At 36.7% G+C, this 21,418-nt stretch overlaps 3 protein-coding genes across 4 annotated transcripts in view; 1 reads left to right on the top strand and 2 right to left on the bottom strand.

The window, feature by feature from the left end:
• Positions 1 to 21,418, top strand: part of LOC144653754 (protein SpAN-like) — a 177,039-nt gene that overhangs the window by 149,452 nt on the left and 6,169 nt on the right. The gene's annotated exons all lie outside the window — the stretch shown is intronic.
• On the bottom strand, positions 533 to 6,071 carry LOC144653784 (zinc metalloproteinase nas-15-like). Its single transcript, XM_078513884.1, has 8 exons — positions 5,846 to 6,071; positions 4,160 to 4,283; positions 3,747 to 3,838; positions 3,425 to 3,508; positions 2,935 to 3,077; positions 2,228 to 2,324; positions 1,252 to 1,380; positions 533 to 582 (listed from the first exon to the last, which is right to left on the bottom strand). Exons 1-7 carry the CDS (start codon positions 5,976 to 5,978, stop codon positions 1,265 to 1,267), a joined length of 789 nt encoding a protein of 262 aa, XP_078370010.1. The 5' UTR covers positions 5,979 to 6,071; the 3' UTR covers positions 533 to 582; positions 1,252 to 1,264.
• On the bottom strand, positions 10,772 to 17,889 carry LOC144653774 (low choriolytic enzyme-like). 2 transcript variants are annotated; one of them, XM_078513875.1, is made up of 10 exons: positions 17,757 to 17,889; positions 16,947 to 17,057; positions 16,739 to 16,801; positions 16,290 to 16,413; positions 15,602 to 15,693; positions 13,926 to 14,009; positions 13,310 to 13,452; positions 12,849 to 12,960; positions 12,399 to 12,518; positions 10,772 to 10,844 (listed from the first exon to the last, which is right to left on the bottom strand). In XM_078513875.1, exons 1-9 carry the CDS (start codon positions 17,812 to 17,814, stop codon positions 12,412 to 12,414), a joined length of 894 nt encoding a protein of 297 aa, XP_078370001.1. In that variant the 5' UTR covers positions 17,815 to 17,889; the 3' UTR covers positions 10,772 to 10,844; positions 12,399 to 12,411. The 2 variants fall into 2 exon arrangements, with proteins under 2 accessions (XP_078370001.1, XP_078370000.1); XM_078513874.1 differs by lacking the exon at positions 16,739 to 16,801 and having other exon boundaries at positions 16,884 to 17,057.

Below are 21,418 nucleotides of genomic sequence, written 5' to 3'. Positions count from 1 at the left end.
TGGTTAAAGTAGTCACACTGTAATCTGGTTGGTCAAATCTAGTTTGTTTTATACACTTCTTAGTTCAAGCACGAACAGCTAAGGTGTTCAAAGCGCAGTGTCTAATAGCAAAGCGTACGTACATGTGCGCGCTAGTTAAATGCTTCCTTAACTTCTTGCTACTGAATGTGCTCCCTTTTTATATTCCTGACACTTTTCAGCAAAAACGCTCCTTTTCCCTGCGAATTTTTCCACGCAGGTCTTGCGCTAATTTGTCTATTTTTTTCCTCGAAATTGTTATAGTAACGCCATGGTTATAAAAGAACTTTGTGTCATTCAGTTCTGTCTACCGTCAAACACTGAATCGCCGGCGTGGAAGATAGGGGTAGGGCGGTGATCAAAATGTATGGAATTTTTTGGAATGGATAACAAAGTGTTTAAATTCTTGGGCTTCTTAAATTGGTCCTTGTCTTGTAAATTGCTTGCTAGAAGTATAAATTGAAATAATGAACGCACATTTACATTTTCAGTACTTTTATTTTATTTATTCTATCCCACTCAATAAAACATAACATCAGTGTTTGATTTCCAGATGTAGATGACCTGCGAGAATGAAAAGTAAAACAATAATCAGTCATATAAATTTTAAATATTCCAATCGCAAAAAAGTGAATTCTGAAAATAAGCCCATGGACATTTTTCGTTTTGTTCCAAGCTTTTTATAGATGGGCTTAGGCCCCGTCCACACTGACCCGGGTAAATTTGAAAACGGAAAAATTTGAAAACGCCAGGTAAAATGTTACTATACCCACTTTGGAGAGCCTTTTTGAAAAGTTTCAGTGTGGACGGTTGGCCTATCCGTGTAAAAAAAAAAAGATGCGTTTTCAAATTTACCCGGGTCAACGTTTTTATCGGAAGGAATTTTGTTACAAACATGAGTGATCTTATGTTTAGTAGAGAGTTTTCTCTAAAAAAAATTCAGGTTCAAATTAGAATGATGCGCAGTACAAATCTTTACATATGGTTACACAAAACAGGAAACAATTTCTAGTCGTCAATTTAACTGAACAGGTTTCTGAGCACACTTATGAAGTGCAAAACATGCTCAACAGTATGGATGATGCAATTGGATGAAGTAACATTTCCGAATTCAATAACCCAAATGTTTATATTTCGATATTTAATGAGAGGCAGGAGGAAATTTTTTTGCGTTCATGTGGGGATGGAGCTCATTTTAATAATTGTCTGTATTCCATGCATTATTTACATTACCTTGTTTCGATGATCAACAGAGGTTGCAGGTCTTCTTGCAATTCTTCTTCACATAACTGTGGGAGCTGCAGTATTTCGTCCATGCATAGCAGTTCTTGTCATTGTCTACACAGTTAACGTTACTGCCTCCTGTGATAATAAATTAATGAGAAAATATATTGATCTGATCAAGGAAGCTTATTTTCCTACTTATCCTATTTATTTTCGAATTGTAATGCTGTCTCGTCGTGGCACCTGGTTTTGCTTATTATTAATATAAAGGCTATTGCGTAATGCAATGCACCGATTCTCTAGTTATAAAATCTAATTACCGTATTTTCTCGATTAAACGCCGGGCCCCGAATAAACGCCGGGTCTCCAAGGTGAAGTTGTAAATAAGCCCCTCAAGTATTTATTCGGGGTGTAGAATGGTTTAAGAAAAGTGGCAAAATATATGGCTGTCAAAACTAAAGAACGGAAACCCTTTTTTACAAACATCGGGCTTGAATAAGCTGCAGGATTCGAATAAACGCCGGCTCCGTCAGGCCAAGTTTGAAATAAACGCCGGGGGCGTTTAATTGAGAAAATACGGTACTTTGGAAGGCGCTGTGGCGCTGTCCGGGTTCGAGACCTGGCCAGGGCACTGCGTTATGTTCTTAGGCAATACACTTTACTTTCACAGTACCTCTCTCTACCCAGGTGTATAAATGAGTACGGGTAATTTACTGCTAGGGGTCTCCCTGCAGTGGACTAGCATCCCATCCAGGAGGGAGTAGAAATACTCCTAACTGCCTTATGCTACAGAAACCGGGATGAGCTCCAGCCTGATGAGCCACTTGGCTCGACAGCAGGCTTTTTTGTCTACTGATAACTCTTTATAATCATCGCTATCGCCACAATCCCTACGTTGATGACTACTTGATATAAAGCATATGCTCCTTACAAACGTCTGGGGGAAACCTGTCCTACAACTTTTTTAGCGGTAATTGTTCTTTACCTCCTCCATTTCCTCCTCCTGAGCACTGTGCTCTGTACAGACGGTTCATCTGCTCAGCATCTGTGGCACTGATTTTTTTCCTTTGTCCAATATACACCTGGAAAATAGAACAAAATAAGAAGTCGTTTATAGTGGTCATGCAATTAGCTTCGAGATAGCTAGTTTAAAGGCATGTCACTAAAACTGAGGAAACCAATATTTTAAATGGACATAACAAGGTTAATATCCCAACTGGCAGGAGGCAGACCAGTTGGCTATATACAAAGCGTGACCGAGGATTTGAACTCAGGACTACCGGGAACAAATCCTGCTAGTGGCAGGGGCAGGTCTTGGACCAGGGTCCTCCGGACAACAGCACCAGCCCCCTAAACCACGCGGTCACGCTTGCCTCCTTATGAGAGGAAAAATTAATAACATACTACAATCATATAAAATATAAATCCGAGCTTTTATTGTCAAATGTGCGGCTCCATAAACCGAAACTATTCGCACGGCAAATGGAAAAATAACTTTCCAAGAGTTCCTAGGCCTTCACAAAATATGCATTCTTTTGCCCCTTTAAGGACTTCTATAAACTTGATATTTTCCAGCAGTGTTCTTTATGCTGCAAAGTTTATAAATATTTAATTATAACCATGGCCAGGATACGCACATGCCAATGGGTATTACAATATAATTACAGATCTTAGTCTGATGTGATTACGTACCCCCTGTTTCTTTGGAACGATTGTAGGTTGTCTGTTCTTGCTAAAATATCTTGCTCCGTAATGCATAATGCTGCTGTAGTCATAAGGAGTCCCAAGGGAGTCAATGGTTGATTTGCCGTATTTGTTGAAATTGAACTTGTTTTCTAAAAGGTCATCGAGATATATTTTAAAATACAAAAACTAAAACTGGAGGTATTTAATGATTTGAGAAGATAGATAAAAATAAATAAATAAATAAATAAATAAATAATAAATCATTTTTTACTCAACAACTTTTGCCATTTTTTTTTTTCAAAAATCATATGTTTTATACTGGATCAGTTTTTTTATCGAATGTGTACTATATATAAATGGAATGGCTTGACGTTTTGGTGTGTTTTTTTTTTTTTATTTAAAATAGTCTTCTTATCTTTTGCAAAGACGTAAGACTTTGATACAAATGGGTCAGAGGTTGTTTCCCAAACTGATGTGTTTTTCGCCTTTTACTTACTCTCGATAATGTTATCCCACATGATTGTGACGTAGTTGTCCCTGTCAGGACGAGACTGTTCGTGGTAGAATCCCAAAGCGTGACCTGCGATAGAAAAAAAAAAACAAATTCAAGCTTCTATTGTTCTTTGTTGTTGGAGTATAAACAAAGGGCATGCGCTGCAGAATAAGTAGAATGAAACAGATTATCGTTTATATTCCATTTGTTTCAACGCTTTGAAGGCGTTTTATAAATATGTACTTGAGTTTAAAGTGAGAAAGAAAAAGAATGTGGTTTCTCTGTTGAAGATACTTTGCAAAGAGGGATATGAGAGAATACGTACCAATTTCATGTGCGACAGTTCCTGAGTACCAGCATCCACGAGCAAGATTGATATCTTGCCTTCTGCCAGTTCTTCCTACGTATGACGAACATCTGAGAGTAGATAAGAACACTTATTTCATTTTCATTCTATATTTCTGCTTACCATATAACATGGGTCCTGATAGTATCAGGATGTTACAGTTGAAATAACTGAACTCTATGACGAACAGAAAAAAGCCATTCATTTCAAATTAATGTAAAGACGAAGTTTTTGCGCCATGTTTATACTTACCCATAATTTAAATAAATTTTTCATTTAATAGTTGGCAATGCATAAAACTGGTATTGACATAACAAAAGCCGAAAATGAAGGTGCGATTAACATGGTGCATTATATAACTAAAGTAAAATCAGAAACAGCAAAATACTCACCCTGTGCCAAGTTTAAAGTTGGCATATGCTTGTTCCGTTGTCCTTTTCTTGAAGGTGATACAAGTGTTCTTGGTCCATTGCTCCATACCTGATTTGATGGCCGCCATAGCTTTAGATTCGCCAGCTTTAAATTAAAAAAAAAATACGTTCACTATACCGGAAGCTAGTAGTTGATGTACATAATTGTCATTCGGAGCTTATCTCCCTTTCAGCACGTTAACTCAGTCGGTTTGATATTTCAATGGCAATAACGTCTGTGTTATACCATTGCCGCTGTTATACGAAAGCAAACTCGTAAAAGGTTCTTTAGCTCTAGAATTTGGCGAAAATATCCCCTCCTACATCCATGGATTATATTTGATATATACTTCAGGTGAATTGAAACGCAAATAAAATCAGAAAATTTCTAGCACTGTTATTCTAATACAATGCTGTGTCACGCAGCACTACTACTCGACAAGTTGGAAATTAGATAATCAACTCTACAGTTAACTTTGAGTGTTGAAAATAACCCAGGAATTTCATTCTGAGAGTAAGCACTAGAATATTGCTGGTTTTCACTGTCACGCAATCAAAAAATAAATTCGAAACCATTCAACTACGGAAGCTATGAATTTCAAATATTATAGATGATAAATAGATAAACAATTTCTCCAAGTTTCGGGTCTGTGCGATGTACCGTTCGCGAGTTATTTCCGAACCTTTCCACGCAAATTTATAAAGCTTAGTATGGAGATTTCATAACTGTGTCCTTCCGAGGGACACAAATATGTCCGCCGTGATGTCAGGGAAACCATCTGGAACTCAGTTCTGTTTACAACAGCGGCTATCCTTGGCTTAAGTAGTACACTTTCACATAAACACCAGTTATTATATCTGAAATGTTAAATTTGCTCAAAATGGAAAGGAAAGGCCTTTTTTCAAACAAAACAGCTTTGTCACAGCACTCAGCTTGATGTCACATACGACGGAAAACTCAAATATTCAAAATGCTCCGTTTTAAAAAAGAATGACACTATCGATCTGGAAATTTGCAAAAATGTATATTTTTAGTTTATCTTTCGCCTAATGACAACGAAAATTTAGCAGGCCTAGTGAAGTTTGATTTCAGAATTTTGTGACGTAACATGATAACTAAAAGTGGCTATAAGCCACTAAACTCGGAAAAGTTATTATGAAACAAGAATCGAAAACAGCAAACTGACAAATAAAGGTTTGCTAATACAAATAATAATAATAATAATATCATTGGCTATAAGTCGGGCGATTTTTTTTCACCAAATCGTACTGAAATAAATTCATCTTTAGCTGAGTGTTTTGGTTTAGTTTTTTCCAACTGGTTTTAAAAAACCAAAGGTTTACGGTCTCAGCTTATAGCTGAATAAATATCATAATGATATTTCAAGAAAACTGACATGAATACAATATTTCGGTTGGTGACTAAGCATGTTAATTTTATGTAATTTAACAAGAAATGTAGGTATCAGAGAAAAGGTCTAATTCTCTAGAGGCCTTAAAACACTTGCACGCATTGCGTGCATATGTATAACAGGAAACGAGTGAAGGAGTGATGGAGTGAATTCACTTCGCCCACTACAACTCTTTTCCGAGTTAAAAACCAAGAATAAATTTGGGATCACACCAGGCGGATCCTCAGTCCTTGTCAATATGAAACAATAAACTTACAAAGACTGGAGTCGATGACATAAGCCATCACACCGCCAGGCCATTGCCTGTTCTTAGTTGAGCCTCTTCCAAATGGATTATCCACGTCCATTCCCATCTTGGCCGCCATGACTTGATCAGGCGTGAGAATCATGTCTCCTTCAAACAGATCCGGGTCATCAAGACCAGCATTCTCTGCAGTGAAAAAAAAAGGTACATATTTTTAACGCTTTATCTTTGAATAAAATGTTTGAGTTAATGGTTTGTATCAGTCAGCACTACTAAAGTCAAGTCATGGAAGAAACAAAAGCCAGAGTCAAAAAAGCTAAAGGCCTTTAATGGTATCTGTCTGATCAGTCTTCTGTATTGTTAACACATCACTTTCATAATTGTTTCAAATACTCTATCAGTTTTGATGCTTATAACATCTTTGTAATGCTAATTCAACTGATATTGTTTCTTCCGCGTATCTTTTTTTTTTTTGATCATTCACCTGACTATTTAATAGTGTCAGTGTTTGCGTGCACTTTTAGTAACTCGGTGAAACACTTTAAGAGAAACACAAAAATTTAAGGGTTAAAATACAGACTATTTTAACAGATTGAAAAATCCGCTTACCGTCAAGGTTTTCTGATGCAACGAGCACCGCTCCAATCAGCAAAAGCACACCTAGCCACTTCATGTTTCTTGCTTCTCAGCTAAAAGCAATGTGAATAGCTCTTCTCTAACGTCGAGATTTTATTGAAACAATTGTTAATTCACCTGTTCGATTCAATCCACTCTTTTGTATGAAGTGTATAATATCCATTAAAAAAACGTACAAAAAATATTGTTTATAGTTGAGTCACCTGTCGAGCTTTCCTTTGTGTTGAAACGACATGAAAACTACACCTTTGGATGAACATATTGTTAAAAGAAACTCAATACCACGTCTCGATGCTTTTAACACGACTGCATACAACAGTCAAATCACCTGCATTAGGCATCTAGAGCCTTGTTTACGAAGAAACGGGCATCTGCTGCAGCTGAAAAGCCCTCAAATGGAGGGAAAGAGTTTTGTGTGAAGCAAAAACCCCGAACAATAAAGCAAGGAATGGAATCACACGAATCAGGACACATGCCTTTACAGATTATGAAAAAAAAAAAAACATCATCACGGCTGTTTATAATTTTTATTCCCTTTCAGTTTATTTCACTTTTTGAATTTCGTTTCCGTAAATACTGTTACTATTAACTTTGTATTTATGGGTTGTTTACCTGACTTTAAAAAACCGCAAATATGTGCTAAAAAACTAAGAATGCTTATAAAAAAGGTTCACATGAATTAATCTAAATATCAACTAGACAGCTGGTTATGCTGAGCAAATTGGACTCAAAGGCTGTAATTTAATTTTTTTCCATTATTTTTTAAATCGAAGATCTAAGCAATCTAAATTTCTAGCGTCTTATTTCAGACGGAATTCACTTTAGGACTATAAAATTAAAGTTAGTATCTGCAAACACTGTGTACCAAATATATGTAAGTCAGTGTTGCATTGTACTAAATGTATTGTAAAGAAGAAATGAAGTCTAAGTAATGATGATTTGAAATGTTGTTCCTTAGACTGGCATTTCATTTACTTCTGTTAACTGTGGATAAATGTGAATGTTCGGTAATGAAAAAACTTAGGTCAATGTTTAATCAATGATGATTGATGACAATAGGCAGCAAGTCCTAAACTTTAAAAGAGGGTTCCAAATAACCCTTTCTCTGAAAAAAAAAATACTGGGCAACCTGGCTACCAACTCAAATGATTGAATTTGTTGCAAAAGATGTGCTGAATTAAACAAAATTGAATCTTAAATTACCGTCGATAACTCTTAAAAGATTCAAAACATGCAGATCGTAAATTATCGCTTAGTTCGCATCTTTTTATGCATAGTTTTCTTAAATGATATGACAAGTAGTTAAAAAAGTTATCTGTATTAATAAAAATTTGGTTTGTATCTGATCTTAAAATCGGTTTAAAAAGGTGGTAAAAAAAACGTATAAAACTGAATTTTCGGTAACTCTCTGTTACCTTCATCAACTATTAAATCATTAGTTTTAAACACAATTGTCTCGTACAAATTTATTTTTTCAAGAAAACTATATTTTAATTTTCCATTTAGATATATCATCACCTTAAATTTAAATATAATATTGACAAACACTTTGTTGTTTCAGTTGATAACCCGAAAAAATTTTCTTTTGAAATGCTAAATAGTAAACCATGTATACCGTGACGCATTTTTAACACTAAATGTGTCTATTAAAAAAGAGCATCTGTCGGAACATTCCCCGGCTTCTCAGTGAAGCTGTTCACGTCTTTCTCTACAATTTTAAGGTATTGAAAAAGTTCGGTTAAAATCAAAGTTCGAATTCAGTGAAACCTCGATATAACGAAGTGCCAAGAGACTGGGGAAATTTGTTCATTGTCGAGGGTTCGGTAGTCGTAAACCTCCATAAAACGAATTTGCGAAAAAAAAATAATCCAACTATTCGTTGTATCGAGGTAAAGTAAATAATTAGTTTTCACGCAGTTATGATGCACTACCCAGCATTTACTGATCTAAACGACTGTCAAAAATAACATCAGTGCTTTAATATTTGTCTTATATTCACAAAGATATGGACATATGTATCGAAGTTGCTTTCCTTAATTTACAGGATTAAAGTATTTTCACCTGTGTTAGTCTGTTCTACATCCATTTTTTTTTTCGAGTGTATTTTTTTTTTTGCTATAGAATTTTTTGTGTTAGCTTAAACGTTTTTCATTAACCGCTTTTTTTCCTTTGCTTTATTGTCAACCACCTCCTTAGTATTGTTGTAATTTAACTTCACTCAGCTCGATAAGCTTTTTAGTTTTTCTGAGTGTTATTACCATATTCTGTTTTAATTATGTTAGGTATTGGATTCCATCCAATGGCATTATAATACGGAGCTCCAAATGGTTAATCATTGACTGTGCTGTGGACACGTGCGCAAGTTATTTATATCCTATTAGTTTCAATTCGCCTTCGTCCGCATTGTACACGTTTTGCTTTTACCCACCCATTCCCACCCGCGGGCCGCATCAAGGGGGGACGGTCTTGGTCTCGGTCCGCCGGCTCCCCCTTTGATGCGGCTTTGCTTTTCCCGGCAAACAATAAAGTTTCATTGTATATGTTTTATCTGTGTGTTTCCTTCATTAACCTGCGTAGGATTATATATTTCTTTTTTCTTCTTTAAAGCAATGTATCTAGGTACTTTCTGGTAATAAAGTTGTTGTTGTTGTTGTTGAGTGTTAATAGGGGTACTTTTACGTTTGGGCTTCCGGGTTGTGATTTTTATAATGGTAATTTCACTATATCGCAGTTCGTTATATCGAGGTTCTGTCCCATTGACTTTTCTCTAACTTTGGCCGGGCTGAAGAATAATATTGTTTCTTAATTTAGGAATAAGTTATTGTTCATTTGATTCGAATCCACTTTACTGAAAAAAGAACATCCTTTGGTATTTCGAGTCTCTAATACAATAAACACAGTTTTATTTTCTTTTATTATTTTATTAAGTTTTCATTGTTGTTGCTTGTTTTTTGATACCGTTTATAAAAGGTAACAAAAAAACCTTTTTATGTGTCGCTGGTGTCGCTGATAATTCGATAAAATTGGACTGCCGCCGACTAAGACAGTTACTTAAAAAGAGTTTATGGAGTTTTCTTTCTTAGTTTGCTGTCTGCTCGAGTATATTTGCATAAACCTTTTGACTGTTATAATTCATTGTTATGCTTTTTCACCCCATCACAAACGCGCGTACGATGAAAACCTGAGCTCTTAGGTCGAGATAGATAAAACCGTCAGCGTGGTCCGTGAATTTCCAGACACCAGTCTTGGAAATCGATGTTATCTAAGCGAAAGACAATTTTTTAGTAGTAGTTCAGTTGTTAATAATAATCCCTGTCATATAGAAGGGATGATTGTTGCAATTTTTTTGTTGGAAATTTTATTTTCTTTGCGCTTTTTTTTAAAGTCTTGTGATAAAATTTACCATAAGAATCCTACTATTACGCAATGGATAATAAACTTGACCACCTTATCATTCATTGGTAACTCCAAAGGGACGGGAATAAAGTACATGCAAATGCATTGCCAAAACGATGAAAAAAAGCCATGGTATTTGCACTGTTGGAAAACTATAAATAAATAAGTTATTTTCAGTTCTCCTGAACGCGTTTAACCTTAGATGTAGACTTCGAGTAGTTTCTCTTTTTGCTTGTAAATGCATGGAACGAACGCAAAAATAGCGAGCGATAGAGCGCGAAGTTCGAGGGGCGAGCAGCGAAGTCGCGAGCTGCGAGTAGCGCGGGAGCCAGACCAAGTGTTGTTGATGACAGACGCGCCATCGCCTCACGAGATAAACCGATCAAAACAGTCCGTCACCAGAGTGCCTGGGCTTCAGAAATTCAGTATGAAACCATTGCATTTCGCCTACTCGCTGCTCAAACTTTGCACTCCATCGCTCGCTATTTTTGCGTTAGTCCCACGGATTTTAAAGCAAAAAGAGCGACTGCTCGCAGTCTAAATCTTAGGTTGCACGCGTTCAGGAGAACGGCTGCTAATAACTTACCTATTTATTAATAGTTTTCGAACAGTGCAAATACCATGGCATATTTTTCAGTCTACCTAAGATGCAGAGCAAAGTTTGGGTTTTGGGCAAGAAAACGTTGGATAATAAATCTCCTAAGGGTCATTAATTCTAGTTTGTTGTATCGCTGTACATTTTCACTCGACAACTATATTTGCCCTGACTTAAGGGGTCGACAAAGTATACCAAGACTCGTATACATCAAATGATATCTACTAGTCCTTCGAATTCTTCTATAATCGGCTCTTGTGTCACGATTCAGGTTAGGGGATTTTAATTACACAAAAGAGGCAAATTGACAGTTACGTTTTAATCCTTTTATTCTACTCTATTCTATACTACTACATCAATGTTTGCTTTCCAGTTGTCGATGTCCTGAAAAAAACAAAAGTAATGCAATTGTTAGTCTCCTCATAAGCTAATATTCCAAAATAATATATATAATTTTGGACTGATTTTTGGAGGGTCTATTTTCAGGGGAGCTTGTTTTCGGAGGGGCTTATAATCTGAAGAAGTTATGCGTTGCAAAAATGATTTGGCTTATAACTGGAAAGGGTTTTGTCTTGCTTTTTGTCTTTGAAAAAATTAAAAAGATCAAAAACGAACGTATTATAATAAAAATATGAACATCGGGGCCGGGACAAAGAAAGCGCAATCGTTAAACACTTACAGGAATGACAAAATCTACAACACATTTAGGGTTTATTTAAACGTTCTCTTTCTGATCACCCTGGATCTATCAACCATGGCTCACGAATATACAGTGCACTGCTCAAACGTCTTGTCTGCTTTTCATAAAATGAATTTCATCGGATTAGCTTTTATTTCATTTATAAAAAATGTAGAACAACTTAGTAGTTTGTAAGACATGTTTCGATCGTTCCTACGATCATCTTCAGTTGTGGGATCGTTTACAGTTGAAGTTGAATTTTTTACAAGCAATGGCGTAACATGCGTGATACGCAACATTCGTGATACATTTTAAATTTAACGTGCAGCATTTAAATGCGCGAGACATGGAACAATGCGCGCGAGTATAAATACACGGCAAGGAAATTATATACGTAATTGGACTCTCTGTCCTTATGCGCCCGGGCCTGCGGTCCATGTGCCTGTCGTCGGTGTCATCCTGCGGGCATCACATGTGGCCCCACTCTCACTCACATGTCTTCCGTCTCCTGTGCGCCGGGCTCGGTCGGGCCCCTTCTCCCACTTCGCTCCCCTCCCGCGTCTCTCTTCTCGGCATCTAATCCCCCTCCGGTCACCCAGTTGTCTTTGGGGTGTTTTGCTCTTGTTTTGCTTCTTGTGTGGCTCCCTTCCCGTGATTTCTCTTTTGTTTCTTTCTGAGCTGGTGCGTGCACTTGCTCCATACCGCTCGCTCACTGCGACCGTTTCACGCTGACGCTTGCTTTGTGCTAATTGGCTTCCATCACATGTGTTTTCTTCGTTGTTGGCCGGACGAACTGTCCAATTTTTTTTTGGACAGATTGTTCCATCTTTGCATCAATTTTCCCAAATTGACAGTTCCCGAAATTGGAAATAGCTGTGCTGACATTGGATACTGACAGCTATATAATTAAACAGTAAAAATAACTAAGTAAATTACAATTATTACACAAAATGATGCAAAAAAATAAATTAAATTGAACGACACTTATTTATAAGAAAATAACATAATACTAAAATGAAAGAGTTAAGTCAGCATGTTTGAGCTGCTTATTTATTGATATCATTTAATAATGACATAAAATGCTAATAACTGAAAGAAAAAAGATCTTCCTTGAAGTCTTTATTTAAATATAACACATAATACTTAAATATAAAAATGAATAAAAAGACGAAGACGGGCTTTTGCGCAGGAACGGGGCCGGGGGAGATTTTTTGTTTCGATATTCCAGACATAATTTACATTAAAGATTTCTTCCTTACCTTGTTTGGTTGATCAACAGAGTCTGCAGGTCTTCTTGCAGTTTGCTCTCACATATCTGTGATAGCTGCAGTATCTTGTCCATCCCCTGCATCTATTGTCCTTGTCTACACAGCTGCTGCCTAGAAGGGAGAGGAAATATATGTATGGTCATTTGTAGCATTACAATCCAAGAGAGTACTCTTCTTTTTTATACAGTACTGGCTTCAATATGCACTTAGCTGAGTCTATCAACTGGACAAAAAGCTTCTCTTTCCGGTCTTTCATAGTATGCGAACTCAACAAGTTCGACTAAAACAATATCATAATACTGCTTAAGACTCCGTGCATGCATTAAAGCTGACGTTTCACAAACTTGATTAGTCTTATATCGGTCTGCATAGGGTTAATATTGTTGGGTTTTTTTTTACTGTTGTTAGTTTGCTTGCTTTTGTGTATATGACAAAGCTTACCTCCACCTCCTCCCCCACCGCCACCACCACCTCCCCCACACTGTCCCTTGTACAGGAGGTTCATCTGCTGTGCGTCAATAGAACTGATTCCTCGCCGCTGACCAAGTGTAACCTGGAAATTAAAAGTAGAAAAAGATGTCATGTACTTGACAAATTTAAAGAAGCTTTGAAGGGTTAAAATGATATACCTGAGTATCAAATGTTTCCTATATTTTAAACCAGAAAATTGGACAATTTTATTTATACGAGATCTTGCTTAACTTACTACTATGCGTTTTTGGTGTTTTTCAATACTTTGTAAAATAAAATTTGAGTGAACGAGTTTGTTCCCTCGCTGTTGGTGCCCTGTTATTTTTTTCCGTTTGGTTTTCATTCCAATCAAGTCATAGAGATCGATGACAATGGAGTATCGTGGCTCGTTGATCGAAAGTAATGTTAAAAGTGTAACTATTTTAACCTACCCCTGATCTCTTGGCAACGATTGTGGGTTTTCTATTCTTGCTGAAAGCTGTGGCCCCATAATGCATCACACTCCCGTAATCATATGGAGTCCCAAGAGAGTCAATGGTTCCTCGGTTGTACTTGTTGAAATTAAACTTGTTCCCTGGGGGTAACAATAGTAACGCCCTTAATAAGTACAAATAACTTTCACGTATCTTGTTCAATAGATAACATTTTGCCCTTGAGGCAGGCAAGAAATAATAATCATAACCGTTTTTAAAACCACGATATTGTCGAATTTTGGAACAGTCGATTGATGCAAGCTACGGTACTTGGTAAATCGTCACCTAGCCTTGGTGCCATCGAAGAAGAGGATTTGTGTCCATAGCTAGCTGTACAGTTTGAGTCCCCATTGCAATCAACGACAGGTTCGAAGCGCTTGAGAACAGTGAACGCGGGGGTGTATATTGAGGTGAAACGAAGGTTATCTAGCCCAGGAATTTTTTTTTTAGCAATAGGGCTGCCATCTTCAGCTGATATCAAGATACTAAAATTCGTTTAGTCTTATTCCAACTACATCCCCATTAATAAAGCCGAAAGACGTATAAATTTTAAATGTTATTCCTTCCTACTTACTCTCAATGATGTTATCCCACATGATTGTGACGTATTCGTCCCTGTCAGGACGAGACTGTTCGTGATAGAATCCCAAAGCGTGTCCTATGAAATAGATATAGATTACTTCATAGAAAGTGCGCCGTACGGATTTATATTCACGAGTTGCAAAACTTTGGAAAACGAACGAGTGAGTTTTCTAAAGTTTTGCGACGAGTGAATAAAAATCCGTACAAAGCACTTTCTATGCTGTAATTTGTTTATTATATATATAACGAGAATTCAGCCATTGAACAACGCCGATTTTTCCAGTTTATAACCTTTGACATACAACAGTTAACGGCGCGAGAAAACTAAGCTGCAAATGCACATAGCTTTACAAGCGAATTCGCTATTTCACTGATATAAAAAGGAAAAATTACTGGCGACAAACTCTCCTTGACAAAAACTTTATTTAAATAAACACACTGCGTTACATTTACGTTTAATAAAAGCAAAACTTCGTATCGCATCGAAGAAACTTCGCCACAAGCGAATGAACTACTGGCGAATCAACTGGCGAATTTTGAACAAATTGTGACAACACAAGGAGTCGGTTAATTAAACAATATAAATTACGACTTAAATCCAGATTAAGAAGGCAATTTACTTTACCAAGACGGTCCCAAAAGTGCCCGAATATTCTTGGAAAGTCCGCAGATTTGTTGTAAGTTCCGATCAATTCTTGTCTTCGCTTTCACTTGTCGACACTTCGCCTTCGCCAGTCTTCACTTCGCCTTTGAAGAATGATTTTTATCACTGCTGTATTCTTTAGTTTTTGCTTAGCGTGTTTCTGTTGGCTTGCCTTTCCATTAAGTTCTTGAAAGGCAAAGTTTTGTAAAGGAACAAAACGTGTAGTCATGTTTTCAAAACATAAATTGCCGTCGAAAGCAAACTTGCCGCTCGCTTTTTCAACCTCGTTGGAAACCCTTTGAATTCTCGCGCTGTGATTGGTTGAGTCGTACTACTTTAGATGCTGATTGGTTATATTTTTCACATGTGAAGAAAGCTATACGCGAAGTGATTTGTAATTAGTGAAGTGATTTGTAATTAGTCCTTTATTGATAGATTTTTAATTGTAAATAGTAGACTTTTCATTTCATGTAAGTGTCACTAGATAATTCAGTTTCTTTTAAATGCAAAAGAGTTTAAATAAACTATTATTATTATTATTATTATTATTATTATTATTATTATTATTATCATTATTGGACGTATCGCTTTTTCACATGTGAAATATAGCAAATATAGAATTCCATTTGCAAGGTTTATTGCTTAAAATTCTCGCTATATATATAATAAAAAATGATTTTTAACGATCGATAGATAATCCTAACATTCACAAGACATTGATGATGGTGAACGAATTATTGGTACGGCTTCGCATAATTACTTTTTAACTTTTAATTTATTTCTTTCCTGTTTGCTTTGATTGTGCTTTTTTTTTCAGGTACTCGTTTCGTGTTAACGTTTCGCAGTCTACAGAAGAGGGCATATTTCCACTAAATATCTCGTAACTTTCTGCTACACGGCAGAAACATTCCGCGTTTCTGCGCGGCATCGAACGAAGACAAGGAAAGACAAGACGAGGAAACAATTATGGACAAATGTTTCGGAAACAAATTTCTCGTTTTGCTAGGCGTTTAAACTATACGAACCAATTTCGTGCGCCACTATTCCTCTGTGCCAGCATCCTCGAGCAAGATTAATATCTTGACGGCTTCCAGTTCTTCCCACGTATGATGAACATCTGAGAAAAAAAACGAGCACAAAGTTTTTTTTTATATTTTCACTGTCACTCTTAAAATTGACTTGGTTTAAAACTGTAATAGAAGTATTTTAGAATAAAGGAGAGGTATAATGATATCTTGATTTCCTAGGGAAGAAAATTAGTATACTTATTCTTCCATAGAACAGCTATTTGGTTGCTAAAATGATTGCATGAGAGGGCTGGAATTCTTGCTATTAAATCTACTTCCGTGTTAAGTGATACACAGATTGAGAATGACTTACAATGGTCCAGATTTGGCAAAAACTGAAGCTTATATGGCACGAGAGGTCCTTTAGTGTGAAAACGAAGACCAATCCATAAATCTTGTATGGAGAAATAGAGAACCTCGTTCGCTCGTCCATCAGGTCAGTCGGTCGGTTAGTTAGTTATTTGTCATCATCATCATCGATCCTTTTCGCGCCATTGGATTATTATTTGTGGGGTATATGTATTAATTTATCCATTCAGCAATTGATTTGTTGATTCGTTTTTAATTTATTGCCTTTATTTTAAGTTTGCAATTTAGTAAAATTAAAGGAGAGCCGTCTAGGAAGTAGATTTAAATTATTACTTACCCCGATCCAAGTTTAAAGTTTGCGTAAGCTCTTTCGTTTGTCCTTTTCTTGAATCGTATGCAGGTTTTACTCGTCCATTCCTCCATTCCTTGCCGAATGGCCGACATAGCTCGAGAATCACGAGCTTACAAGAGCAAAACAATCTCAATTAAATTTCTGTTTAATTTCAAAATAAATTAAGTAAAATTGTGACAATAGTTTAGTTATAATGTTCCTTTATTTAGTTTTCACATAACTTAAAAAATCATACAGATGGACGAATTCTCTACTTAGAGAATAACTCAAAATTGCCCCTCTGAATGGCACTAGCAAGAGTATTACATAAATCTGGCACTAGCAAGATTATTACACAAATATTATTGCCATTGCAAAATCAGACCGACAGGGGCTAAAGAAACTGAAGCTTTAATTGGGCAGTCTTTGTCAATAAGAAATAACTGTGAACTTACAGAGACTGGAGTCAATGACATAAGCCATCACACCGCCAGGCCATTGCCTGCCTTTGGTTGCACCTCTTCCCAACCGACTGGGGCAAAAGAAACTGAAGCTTTAATTGGGCAGTCTTTGTCAATAAAGAAATAACTGTGAACTTACAGAGACTGGAGTCAATGACGTAAGCCATCACACCGCCAGGCCATTGCCTGCCTTTGGTTGCACCTCTTCCCATTGGGTCGTCTACATCCAGACCCATCTCGGCTGCCATGCGCTGTTCAGCTGTTAGGAGCATGTCTCCTTCATAAAGATCCGGATCATCCATACCCTCATTCTCTGTGATGAAATTTTGAAAAGATTGACAACGTTCGTTTGGGTTTAATACGGTTCAATATCGGGGGAGACTCATATGTTAAAGGACAAGAGATGTTTGCTGGAAAATTTAAGTCTAAGGCGTCAAGGATACCAATCTAGGCGTAGCTCAATCTTAAGGTTATCATTCTAAACCAACCAAAAATAAGTTATATGGGGATTTTAAATATGATAAACATTGTTATCGAGTGCTGTCATTTATGAAGAATTGTAAACGATTTAGCGCCAGATCGACTTAAACCGTCGACACAGTCATAACACCTTTTTTCATTTCATTCCTCGCCTGCGGCCTTACAAGATAAGATACCTGAATAGGTTATCATTGGACGTTCTGTCTTCAAAACCCTTAGTGACATCAAAGTTCGCAATTTTCATCACTAAAATTTAAAAGAAAAGGGGATTCGGGGTAGGGGTGCAATAGATGCTCACAATAACTTGCACTTTTTTCAAGCTCTTTCGAATCCCGAGAAGTATTACATCCTGATTTTAATAAGCGATGAAAGCTTTCGTTATGCATTCATTTTCACGATAAAGTTACTGAAAAGTCAATAAATATTTTACACTGTCTCAATCAGATTATCTCATTTGGACGTTAACATTCAAACAAAAATTGAGATCCACTCATTACTTTAAGCAGATTTAAACCAGCGAAAAAGCACTTACCATCGGGATTTTCGGCGAGCACCACTCCACACAGGAAAAGAACGTACAGCCACTTCATGATGCTTCTTCACGGAACCAAAGAAGTGTGGTGAAGGCAACAAATAGCCGAGAATTTATGGAAGAAAAACGCTTACTCACCTGCAAAGCTGCTTCAGATCTTTTATTTGAGGTGTTCGATTTTTGTTTAGGATGTTGAGTAAATTGGATTAGCACGAAAAAGTGCTAATATCTTATTTAAATACAACTGCTGCAGATGAGAGCACAAGGATGGCTACCAATTTTATGAGTTTGAAGGAGGTCCGTTCTTACAGATAACATAGGTAGTGTGCGGGAGGTTGAGGACCGGCAAAAGCATTTACAACCATATATTTTGCAACTAGCAACCAGTTGTTAGTGATTCCCTTTAAATGTCTTCGCAATGTTCACTAGCAAGTCTTGTCATCTAAGGCCAGACTGCCCAAAGCAAATCATAGAAAACTATTTTTTGTAATGAAAAATCAGAATGTAGAACCCTATACCTGGAAGTAAGGTTTAAAGTGAGAGTAGGACTAAATAGAGTGATTGCAAATCGAGAAACGATCGATTACCCCATATCCCCCCCCCCCCCCCCGCCCCCGAAATTAAAGCTTGTAGCTTTTCTTTATTCCTTTCGAAATTGTTTGCGGTTTTATTGACTTTTAAGAAAACCAGCATCTAAGCAATTATATTTCACAAAGAAAATATTATTGCATGTTGACTGTTCCTGTGTATCTTTGTCTAGTTCTTTATGGAATTGCGGAGTGAATGAAGGATATTGAAACATGGGCAGTACTTGACCAGCTTTATTTGCCATTATTATCTTTTCCATTCCCCTGAAATATTTTTTAAGATCAAATCGCATTAACCAACAGTGATATGTTCATCTATACAGTGAACTAAATTTAATCTAAGCAAGAAAAATAAGGAATTTCTAATTGTCCAAGGTTACTAAGGACGTAATATGAAATGTACCTAGGGATTTCTGGGAATAAAGACACCCGCTTTTAATTGTAAACTTTGATATTGTCTTTGACCTTTGGAATACAAAAATTTTCTTCTAGAAATTTAATGTCTTAGCTAGTTGTTAGTTATTTTAGCTGAACGTATATAGCAGACTGCTCAAACATTCTTCAGGCGTTCTGAATCAAAAGACCGAATCTAATTCTTTGGACAATGACATTGTTTATTTAATGTGGACATTTCACTTAGCCATGGCTTCGGTGCGTCTTACATATATGATTAAAGCACAACCCAAGTAAAGCGCGCTCTGATTGGTTAATTTGGCGTCTACTATTTGCCCATGGGTGTACACTGACGTATGCCTTCAACCTGAGCGCGCGCTCTGATCTGATGCGAAATGGTACAAAAAAGTGCTACTACTTCACGCGTTTTTACATATTTTCTCGATTTTCCTGTGGATTTTAAAAGCTAAACATAATAAAATCAATCTCTCTGTAATGCTGAAAGACGTTTAGGCATAAGACACGTCGTTTGTTTTTCTTTTCTTTTTTTAGTTTTCGTCAGCGTTTACGGGAGCACTACACGCATTTGTTTTAATAAGCACGCGTACTTTTACCTCAAAGAAACTGTATTAAATCCCCTAAAAGTTGTGCTATAAAACAAATGGTGAACACCATAGCGTACGCTATTGAGTTATGGATGTACTTGGGCGGCTTGTTAAGCACTCAAGAAGCTACTGGTAGAGTCGCACGAGGCAGCGCCTCGTGCGACTCTTACGCTTCTTTAGCAACCTTCCCCGTACATCCACAACTCAACAGTGTACGTATATACGCTGTGGCGTTTACCATTTGTTAATCAGCAAAGTTTGGAGTAAAGTATCAGCTAGTTCAGGGTTCTTTTATGCTGCTATGCTTAAGATCTTGCATGCTGCCAGTACTTAGAAGCCAATGGGCGTTTCTTATTTTTATTATCATTTTTTGCCATGGCAACCAAAGAAGAAGTTAAACGTTTCTGTTGTGAACGACGTGAAAAAAAAGTCACCGAGTGGTCTTATCTAGAATTGATCGCACTATCACAGTTTATGTTTAGTTTCTTCTTTTCATTCGTCTTTTAACGTGAGTTTAGTTTCCCTTATTTCATTCGTCTTTTAAAGTGCAAATGATTTGATTTACAGCTTACATTCTTTAAAGCCTAAACAGCTAGATAAATTCAAATAACATTAAAAAATCCAGAATAATCAAAACTTCATACGTTTATGTATATAACGCAGTTTCAATAAAACATTGCATAATTCAAATTCCGTGACGTTTGTTTAGCTTTGATCGGTATTTGAACAAAACGCAGTTTTATTAGCTTTTCCCCCTTTTTCCCCATCGTCTGTCGCTTGCAAATTCGTTTGATATTTGTCTACGCTTGTTATACAAGTTTGAACATATCTTTTTACATCAGCCGTCTTTTACAAAAATTCACATCAAAGAAGGGGTTTGAAGAACAGTAGAGGCTTGATTCTGTTTCCTTCTGGTAATTACCGGTCATTAAATATCTGCGCTGTTACAATTATCTTTAATAATTCGTGTAACAATGACAATTTTTGATCCCAGTGGCACATCAGGCCGGCTTTCGGTCATCGGCCACAATTGAATAGAGTGACTAAGAGTATTTTTATTCTCCGGTACGAATGCTGGTCCATCGCAAAGGTCATCACCAGCATTTACTTTACCAGTATCCAATTTTCACCTTGTCTAAGAGAGGCAGTTTGGAAAAAAGTGTCTACCCCTAAACACAACACAACGAATCCGGACCGCTTTATTTAGAGTCTAGAGCTCTAACTATTAAACCTAGCCATCGTGCTCCGCACAGTGATCAAGAGGGCTCCCGTTAAAAAGAGTAAGTACGGCCGACAAGGAAGAAATAGGGTCACGACACAAGGCTCAGGTTTTCGAACTTTTACCGCCGTATTCTGGCTTTGCACTAATTTAATTGCTGTCTATCACAGAAAAGAAAACATTATTTCAGGTTGGCAGTTGCTGCCTAGCTTTCTCATCATTTTATTAAAATGAGAAATGAATGTTTGATATACTACGAACAGCAATGATGGATTTAATTAGCTTTGTTCGCAGTCAGTTTTCTGTCCTCCACAAATTTTCTCTTGGCCAAAATTTCACTTACTAACAGAATAAGGTAGCATAGTGTGGTAAACATCAGGGTGGAACTATTTATAGGCTGGGTTGCATTTTTTTCTTTTTAAAAACTTCATAAATGTCTAAGAAAATTAAAAGTTGCACTCACATCCGATATATTACAGTAGGATATTTTTCAATCTGGAATCCCGAGAACCAGCACAAAATATCCCACAGTTCGAATTGTTAAGATCTTTTTAATGCATAATTAATGATTAAGTTTAGTTAATTAAAACTTGCAAAATTATTCTCTTCAAAACATCACAACGATAATTTTTGAAAAAAAAAAGATGGTCCTTGACAGTCGTGCCAAGTGAAGCGTATTTGAAATTTGAATCTGTTAGTCAACTTCAAAAATAGGCAAGCGCCGATCAATGTTCGAACAAAAATTTAGTTTCTGATCACAGGCCACACGTGTTTACACTTATTAAATGCAACAGTTGGTCAGTCAAATTCAATTCCTTGCCTTTCTTTAATTCTTAACTTATGGAGAAAATTGCTTTG

Source organism: Oculina patagonica, chromosome 5, assembly GCF_052425735.1.
Source record: "Oculina patagonica isolate OP01 chromosome 5, crgOcupat, whole genome shotgun sequence".
Classification (NCBI taxonomy): Eukaryota; Metazoa; Cnidaria; class Anthozoa; order Scleractinia; family Oculinidae; genus Oculina; species Oculina patagonica.
Note: the sequence above shows the minus strand (reverse complement) of the source record. Positions and strands in the feature narration are given on the sequence as shown.